This window comes from Alligator sinensis, unplaced genomic scaffold (assembly GCF_000455745.1).
Source record: "Alligator sinensis unplaced genomic scaffold, ASM45574v1 scaffold74_2, whole genome shotgun sequence".
Lineage (NCBI taxonomy): Eukaryota > Metazoa > Chordata > Crocodylia > Alligatoridae > Alligator > Alligator sinensis.
Genome location: NW_005841931.1, coordinates 2,917,754 through 2,927,456, shown reverse-complemented (window position 1 = coordinate 2,927,456; position 9,703 = coordinate 2,917,754). Strand labels below are relative to the sequence as shown.

At 41.4% G+C, this 9,703-nt stretch overlaps 1 protein-coding gene across 1 annotated transcript in view; it reads right to left on the bottom strand.

The window, feature by feature from the left end:
- Positions 1 to 3,205: 3,205 nt before the first annotated feature.
- AKR1D1 (aldo-keto reductase family 1 member D1) overlaps positions 3,206 to 9,703 on the bottom strand; it is a 35,656-nt gene continuing 29,158 nt past the window's right edge. Inside the window, exons 7-9 of the mRNA XM_006019533.3 lie at positions 9,213 to 9,378; positions 7,479 to 7,561; positions 3,206 to 3,389 (exon numbers count right to left, since the gene is read on the bottom strand). Of these exons, the coding sequence (XP_006019595.1) occupies positions 3,347 to 3,389; positions 7,479 to 7,561; positions 9,213 to 9,378 (292 nt within the window). The 3' untranslated portion in view covers positions 3,206 to 3,346. The remainder of the gene's footprint in view (positions 3,390 to 7,478; positions 7,562 to 9,212; positions 9,379 to 9,703) is intronic.

Genomic DNA, 9,703 nt, shown 5'->3' with positions numbered 1-9,703 from the left:
TTATAAATAAACTAAACAGTTGCAATGTAGATTATCACACATTCTGGTGGGTAGGAAATTGGCTTATGAGACGTGCCCAGAGAGTGGTGGTGGATGGATCGGTTTCTACTGGAGAAATGTGGGCATTGGAGTCCCCCAAGACTCTGTCCTGGGACCAGTACTATTCAATATCTTCATTAGTGACTTGGATGCAGGAGTAGAAAGCACCCTGTCCAAGTTTGCCGATGGCACAAAACTATGGGAGGAGGTACACAAAGTAGACGGCAGGGAGCAAATCCAGGCTGATTTGGACAGGCTGGGGAAGTGGGTGGAACAGAACAGGATGCAGTTGAACAAGGATAAGTGTCATGTGTTGCACCTGGGGAGGAAGAATCATCAGCACTCCTATAGCCTGGGAGGTACCACTCTAAGCAGCACAACTGCAGAAAGTGATCGCGGAGTTGTAGTCAACTCCAAAATGAATGAGTCACCAGTGTGATGAGGTAATAAGTAAAGCTAACCTCACCCTTTCTTGCATAAGTAGGTGCATCACAAACAGGTCCAGGGAGGTGATACTTCCCCTCTGTGCAGCATTGGTCAGGCTGCAGCTGGAGTACTGCATCCAGTCTTGGGCACTGCACTTCGAGAGGGATGTGGATGGCCTGGAGAGGGTTCAGAGGAGGGCCACTCATCTGGTTAAAGGCCTACAGAAAAAAACCCTATGTGGGCCGATTGGGAGACCTGAACCTTTTCAGCCTCCACAAGGTGATCTCATGGCCGCCTATAAACTCATTGGGGGGGGGAGCAAGAAATAGGGGATACAATGTTTACCAGGGTGCCTGTTGGGGTAACTAGAAATATGGCCACAAACTGGAAGAGAGCAAATTCAGATTGGACATCAGAAAAAAATTCTTTACAGTGAGGGTTGTCAAAATATGGAATAAGCTTCCAACAGAAGTGGTGCTGTCCCCTTCCTTGGAGGTGTTTAAAAGGAGATTGGACAGACACCTGGCTGGGGTCATCTGACCCCCGTACTCATTCCTGCCCAGGGTAGTGGGGCAGACTCTGTGATCTAATAGGTCCCTTCCTACCCTAGCATCTATGAAACTATGATGGCTGCCAGGTGCTGGCAGCTGGGTCTGGCTTCAACATGACTGCCAAGTGCTGGCAGTGTTGTGGCTGGAGCTCCCCTTGGTGGCCACAGGAGCACATGGCAAGGCTAAAGGGACTTGGGACTAACTTTAGTGCCAAGTGCACTAACTTCAGTCCCAGGTCTCTGCATGTGTAGACACTTGTCAAAACTCAGTGCTCATTAAATTTAGTTGTACTTATTTGCACATGTAGACATGCCCTGGGTGTTGCATAAAAATGTACTTTCTTTTGTTTGTTTTAAACCTGTCTCTTCTGGTACGGTAACTGCTCCATACCCCTGATCATTTTGGTTGCCTTTCTCTGTACTTTCTCCAACTCTACTAGTCTTCTAAAGATGCAGAGACCAGACCTGCACACAGCACTCGAGATGTGGGTGCTGTTTGTATAATAGCATGATGATTTTCTCAGTCTTGTTTTCAATTTTCCTCTTGGTGGTGCCAAACATCTTTGATTGCCACTGTACATTGAGCTGACACTTTTTTGAGAACTATCTTGACTACCTGGAATAGTTTGGTATAATTTGAAAACCTGGAGATTTCACTGAGCCACCTCCATTTCCAGATCATTGATGAAAATGTTGAACCTATACTGATTGCTGGGCAACCCCACTTTTTACCTTCTTCCATCCTGAAAAGTGACTATTTAGCTCTACCCTTTCCTTCCCATCTTTTTACCAGCTCTCAATCCATGGAAGATTTGAATTTCAAACATCATCTGCATTCAGATTGATTTTTAAGAATGATGATTTAGTGAGAACGAGGTCAGATGAAACATTTATTAGACAGCCCTCATCACCAGGATTTCAGAGAATGCTAAAACCCCTTAGCACCTCACAGCGAATTTGAAGTCTCTTCCAAAATGCAAAAAACAGAATCCTGCTAAATCTGGCTTGAGCACTGCTTGTGGCACAGGGTCTCTATTTCTGAACTGTTTCTACACAGAGAGTTTGTCACTGCTTCTCTAATCCACACAAAAAGGGATTAGCAGCCCTATGCATATACAATATACATCTTGCATATTAAAGTCAAAGCATTTTCCTGTGGAAATCTATAGATTCTTATTTTCATTGCTTTTTTTTTTTAATTTAAATTTATTTCCCCCCTCAACCTAAATTTTCTGTGCTACCTAAAGAAAACTTTTCCTTTTACATGCATGTGGAGCTGAGGTGGCCTGCATTTTTCCTAACTGAACTGACTATGGAAACAAAAATCCACACTGAAAGGACTGGGGAATCCTCTTACTCAGGCCACTATTCTACAATCAATTTTCAAAAATTGAGATAATAGGAACTTTTTCTACTAAGGGCCTTATCGATATACAACCAGATTTTTTTCAGTCCATCTGTTTCTATTTCTTTTTGTGTAATCTATTTGCTGTAATTACAGATCTTCCACACTCTCACAGGGAAGTACAGTATAAAATGACAAACAAAACAAACACCCCTTTAAAATTCATGTATCCTTCAGTAGGGAATCTGGGTAGCAGGAAATCTGGGTTAGGAATTTGTATCTGTCAAGATGCTACAAATATTTGAGAGGTTTTTCAGGACTTTGAAGTGACTGGCTATCCTCTTGAGAGGCATGTTCTTAGCTTGAGGTAAGGAGTGAGACTTTCAGTCTTCAAAAGTGAGGGTTTTTCCTCACTGGAATAAAGCAGAAGAGAATGCATATGCACATAAGAAACTTACTTTATTTATCTGAAGCTTTTTTCTTAAAAGAAAAAAAGAGTTTTTTGAAGTAAATTCTGCATCCACTAATCATCTTGCACTAAATCCTGATTGTTAAACATAGCATTACTACTTTCACAGTACTTTGTTGGGACAGAACTTATTCCAATGCCACAAGCCCAAATCTATGACTCCAAAGCCAAATGAAAATGGTCTACCATAAAGCAAACATTTTGATCTAGGAGGCCTAAACTGCCATTCAAGATATATAAATCGAGAACTCCATTTTATTTTTAGAGACTTCATATTCTCAAGGAATGGGATATTTAGCTGAAAAGGTTTGGACACATTAGTAGTTTAAATGTAACTATCTTTTAGTAATTAGAAACAAAGTTTAAAGAGACAAGGTAGAGGTAATACAATTCATGCTTTAATTCATATTATCTGAAAAGTCTCCCCTTGCAATGAAAGCTCCACATTTTATACTAGGTAAGTTTGAACAAATCCCCACTACTGAGTTGAGAGAATGCCTTTGGGTATGCTTTATTCTCAGTATTCGTCATGGAAGGGATACTCTGGGTGGTCCTGCCACCTGCAGTGAGATTTCAGATAAAAGAAGAAAAAGAGAAAAGATACAAGGTGAAGCAAAATACTAATATAAAAATATTATTAATATTAAACATAATTTGCTGCAGCTACATAATGACTTGTACAGATCTGGTTGCAGTCACCTGGGCACTAATGGAGTATGTAGTGTTACTAGGAGCAAACAAACAGGCTTAAGAAAAAAAGATGGTTAATGCAGTAATGGAGACCTTAAAATTTGAAGCTGACAAATGGGAAGTTATCACATGCTCTTCGCTGACTTGTATGAAATGATTTGCAGGACAGCATGTATATGTCTGCTTAGTTCACTGTGGGCCAGTATTCATTCCAAAGAAGGCAACATTGGCACTAACAGTTTGGTGGGCAAGCTGGAGACATGGAAAAAGTGAACTAACCTTTTTGCCGCTACAGGTGGTCCCTCTAAATTAGGGGAGGGCAAGCTACCCAGAAGATTGCCTTACTTGTCTTGTGGTTGGCAGTTTGTTGTTGTACTTGTGTTAAGAGAGCCTAATTCTATGAATTTTGCAGAAAATAGGGAAAAATATGTATTATTCCAGTTTTATGCAGAAAATATTCTTTCAGTGCTTGGTTGATGGATGGTTGTAATGCCCCTCAGCTGGCATCTAAATACTGGTCAAACTTGAGGAAGAGTCAAAAACAACAGTTGTTTAAAAAAAAATCTACATTTCTTCAGCTTATGATGTTTGAACTGGCATGGGCAGGTCTGGCTTGGCTTTGTCCTTTTTTCCACGGGGTTTCTGCATCCAAAGCAGACCTGGCCGTCTTAATTAAATTGCAGTGACTCAGCCTGGGTGTGGAAGCCCTGCTTAATTAATAGCGAGACAAATGGCGTGGCTGCAAGAAAACTTTGAAGTGACCCAGTTAAGATGAAGGGGGATTGCAATTAGTTTCAAGTCTATTTTGACTGTCAAGGCCACTACAAACAGTATATATCTAGGAAAGTTAAAAAGGTCCAGGATCTTTATAAAAAAAACCCCCATAACAGCAGAGTAGGTAAGCACAAGTATCTTCTAGGTTTCCCTTTTTAGTCTCAGAAAATCTGGAGGATAGACTACACTCCCTGTCTTCCTGCTGGCTATGTAAAAAAATTTTTTTTCTCAGAACACAGTGGATAATGACCCATAAGTGCTGGCCTGACCAACAATTCCTACCAGTAAAAGCAAGAAGTTTAGGCAGCTGCCAAATTCTGAGGGTGCTCTGGGGTCATGTGATAACTTTACAGCAAAACTGACACAGCAGCACATCATCTGACACTTAGTCCAGTCAGGAAGCCTGGTCTATAGCATAGAATGGGAAGAGAATGGGAGCTTGAGATATCTCAGGCAGACCTGCATTCATGTCAGAATGACGCTAAAAAACTGCAATTTTCCAGCAGAAAAACAAAGTTTTTTTTAAGATAAAAATTTATTTGAATAGGGTTTAGATTTGCTGCCAAATACCTGTAAATTTCTGATTAAAGTCAAGTTAGCACAGTATCTTATTACTATGGGTTTACTTATGACAACAGAATGAAGATGCTTGTACAAAATGTTGATCTCAAAAAGGCCTGTCTTTTCAATTTTTGTTTGACATTTTCACATGGGAACTGTAGTACTGGATGAGATCAGGACTAGTCCAATATGTAGGCTGAAATGGGACTCGCCTTCAGATGCTTCAGGAAGGTGTAAGAACTATCTTACCAGGTGAACATGAGGTAAATCCACCCTTTCTATGCTAGGCTCATTTTGTTCCAATTATTCAACCTTGAAGTTTAGCCTCTTTCCCCACAAATCTGGTAATTTTATGAATAATATTATGGTGGTCAGAAATATTCAGTTTTTCTCGAATGTTCCTATTATTAGGAACATATTATTATGTTCAAATTATTTCTGCATTGTGAAATATATATTTATACACACACAGAAACACATACTTGCTTTTGTCAGTTTTGATTTTTCCAGATGTTAATTGCATTGCATATTTCATGGTCATCCCTAACTTTACTGATCAAAAATAGTCAAGCATTTAAGCCAAGATTTACTTTTCGTGATGATTCTCACTAAAAGCTTGAATAATATCTACAACCTAAGATTTTTACTTAATAGCAGTTGCAAACAATTTCTAATAGTGGTTACATTTAAGAATTTCCAGGACAAAAGTGGAGAGAGAACAGTTCATTAGAAATGTCCTGCAAGTCAACTGTGTGGCTATCCCCAGATTCAGTGACTTGTATCTCAACGAGTAAAGAACATTGCTGAGATTTTAGTGCAAGGTGAACTGCATAAAGGGCACTTTTTTAATCTACCTCATCTTTCCCTTCATGTTTTAGAGAGAGGCAGTCCTCTGTGTTTATCTGAACTGGACAGAAGGCAGCGCAGTGGGGCACCTTTATAGACTATCTTACTCCCTAGAGGTGTGAGCTATAGCTTATGGAATGGCAAAGGGAAGTGCAGCCTATGAAAGCTCATACCTCTTTGAATGAGGCAAAGTGCCACACTGCCCTACCTTTTATGATATCTTGGTAATAGCAATGTTTATATAACTGGTCAGTTTTATTTTCCTGACTTAAGCTTGTTCAACATTGTGAAGGTTCTATAGATCTTGCAGTCCTAAAGTCTGTATTGATCTTTGTGGCATCATTCTTATCAAGAGACAAAGAGCTAATCCAAGAAGATAATAAAAAGGAGGGAGGGATTAAAAAAATAGAACTAGAGTAATTACAGAATCTCCATTTCTGGAAGTTTTCACAAACAGGCTAGAAAGACACTTGTTTAGTCGATATGAAAGGGCCTGTCTTGAGCAGGGGGTTGGACTAGATGATCTCATGAGGTCCCTTCCAACCCTACTTTCTTATGAATTGGGTCTGTCTGAAACTTGACAGTTACAGTAATACTACTTTGGGTGCTAAGTTTCAGACCACAAAAGCTCAGGCATGGTCAGCACTTGGAGGGGAGCAAAAGGACATGGTTTTAGAGGTTTAGCAAGCTACATTCTTTCTGCTCTGTCTCATAGGAAGGTATGACTCAGGGCTGGAGAGCACTAAAAGTAATCAATTTCACAGGAGGTACAGCAACCGAATTTCTTACCCCTTACTGTAACTGACAAAGGCTAGGGTTAGCAAATGTTCATGTTCCAGCCTGATGCTAGTCTGAGTGATTATACATATTTATTCCAAGTTTCAAGCAGTAATTCTTAATTCCTTTTTGTCCTAACCTGTTGTTTACAGTGACTTAACTGCATACAGTAACATTAGTTTTCCAATTCAGAGGTGATGACACATTGCATCTGTGACTGAAGTGCAAAGTATTTTGGGATGCTTTAAGTAAAAACCACCATTTAAATGGAAAAATTATATCACCATGGAAAGATTATGAATTTGACCCATTCCTGCGATACTTTCTGAGCAGCTCCCTTCCCAAGTAAACTGTCCTGTGCTCTTTACCCAAACAATCACCATACCATGATATAAGAGGAGGCTGTTTTGGAGAACAGATGGGCCTGGGTCAAAAAACGAGATACAAGTATACTTGTACTGTGTGTGTACCCAAACTCCGAAACACACAAAAATATTGCAAATTTAAATCTTGCAAACAATCTCTGGGTGTTCTAGGACTGTAGTGTAAGGGTGTTCTGAGCTATATAAACCAGCTGGCGTGGTTCAGTGGTAGAATCCTTGTCTGCCACACAGGAAACCTGGGTTGGATTCCCACCAGGTGCACATTTAACCACAGGCACTGAGCATCCAGACTTGGCCTGGCCTTTGGGTTCTATCTTGATAACATAAAAGAGGGATGGAAGGTCTGGGCAGCCTCCACTCCTCCTCCATGCTCCTGCCTAGGCCTATGTATTAAAGATTCTGGTGACCTCTCACATGCACACCATGATCCAGAAGGATCAATGGCTGCCTACTATACTATATAGCGTTTTGACATTCATACATACATTCGGCATCTTGACAGAAGATCTAAAAAGAAGGTAGTGGTGTGTGTGCTGAAATGTTGGCGTGTCAGGGCTTATGTAAAAAGTAAATCATTTTCAGTTATGCACATCAAGTGCAAATTCTACTTGGACTTACATTAGCAACTCCACATAGCGGACATTTTTGTTTAGAGCTAAAATTTCCTTCATGTCTTCATCAGTCAGGGAGAAGTCAAAGATCTAGTGAAGAAGAGATTAGGATGAAATCGTTCTTTTAATGAGAAACCCAAAATTAAAATACTTCAAGGTTCAGAAACATAGAGATAATGTAAGAATCTGCTCTCACTTGCACTGCTATAAGACACCCTTGAATTCTGGGGAGGACTTCTCAGATTTCTAGAGTGCTGGGCAAGCTCAGTAACTCATAAGGACAACATGGCAGTCCTGCCAACTCCTCTAAACCAATGGTCAACAACTTATGGTTTGTGGGCTCGGTCCATCCCACAGAGCCATTTTATCTGGTCCACAGAGCCAGTGGCAGTGGTGGCACTGGGAGTAGCGATAGTAGCTGCAGTGAGAACTCAGTTGGAAGCAGCCCATGCTTGGAGCTAAGCCCTGTTACAGTGGCCCCCCACTCCAATGTTGATGATCCTTGCTCTAGACAACTTGCTTCAAGGTGGGCCTCAGCCCTCAACCTCCAGACTGCTCACATCCAATATTCAAGAAAAAACCATAGGGTGAAGTTCTCATACTGGCCAGATGTGCCTTCCCTCTGTGACAGCACTATCACTGGTAGATATAGAATTGTTTGCCTTGCCTGTGTATCAAAAAAATTGCCTATTATCAAATGGAGAAATTGTGGTCAGCCTGGGGGTTTGGGTCTCCCTGGAACAAGGTATCTGGGTGACAAATCCAGTGCCAATACTGCTCTGTATGAGGCGAGGCTGGATCGGATTGCCCTGTACCTCATTTGCATAGAAATTTTTGGAGAATCCCAGGACTCATGACAAGAACACCCAGTTCCAGTCATGTATGTGGGGGAGGTAATTAGCACCTGGATCCTTCGTGTGGGGTACCTGGAGCACACACACATACTAAGCAGTACTGAGCTATGGCTTGAAATGCTGTTGACTCTGATAGGGCCCAGCCCAGTGACCTATATGTTAAATCATAAGTCTTTTGCCTTTGGACTATTATCATGCATAGTCTGTACCATACATAAGTAGGTACAAAAGTCCTGCTTAAAAATGTATTTATGGAGTACCTGTGCTAAAACATGCAGCAATTTAAAAAAAGGTAAAATGCATCAATTCTGAATCAACTAAATCTATGGGTATCTGTTATAATTTGCCCAGGAAAGCAGGGTCTGACAATAAAGATGGAGGGGAAGGGGCTGCAGGGGGAAAAAGTTGTGGTGGCAGAGGGCAAGAGGGCTGCCTGCGCCCCCCCCCCCCCCCCCCCCATTTATTTTTGCTGCTGTAGCAGTGGGAGGAGGACAAATTCAAGGCGACCCCACCCATAATTAGATTGTATACCTGGAAAATTATAACAAATGTATAGAGTTTCCATATATATAATTATTATTAATTATATATAATTATAACAAATGTATAGAGTTTCCATATATATAATAATTATTAATTATATATAATTATTATATATAATCTAATTATTGGTCAGGGGGTCATATTATATTTGAGTAAAGATGGTTGTCATCCTTCTTTTGACCTGCCATGGAGACCCTGGTGTCCTGTCCATATTCGTGTTCGGCTCTATTGCTCTTTTGCTTGCTGGTAGGAAGTGTTTTGACATACCCAAGGTTTACAGGCCTGGTAGGCCTTAGCATGGCATAAAGAGAATTCTTTTTCTCCCTCTATCTTTAAATGTTTACCTGGAAATTCTCTTTGATCCTCTCTGGATGGAAGCTTTTGGGAATGACCACCACTCCTCGCTGGACGGAGAAGCGCAAAGCAACTTGTGCTGCTGTCTTGTTGTATTTCTTCCCAATGGCATTTAGCACAGGGTCCTTCAGTAAAGGAGGCGAAGACACGTTTACCCTTGAATAAAAAACAAAACAAAACAGAGGCCTTCTTTATTTAGGTGCCCCTCACTTCCAAGCCACAGTCCCCCTAGCACTACCCCTTACTCTTGACCCACAGCCCCCTGCCCACCCAGGCCATGCTGGAACCACTCACTCCCAACCTGCAGCCCTTTGCCCCCTCCCCCAAGCCTTGCCAGAAGGGGCCCCCAGCTGTTCCCATTCCACTTCAGCTGCAGCATGGTGGCTGCAATGGCTCTGGCTTATGTGGGTGACACTGGAGCAAATCTGGCCCCAACATGGGCTGGAGGGAGAAGGAAGAGGGGAGGACTGTGACACCCCCC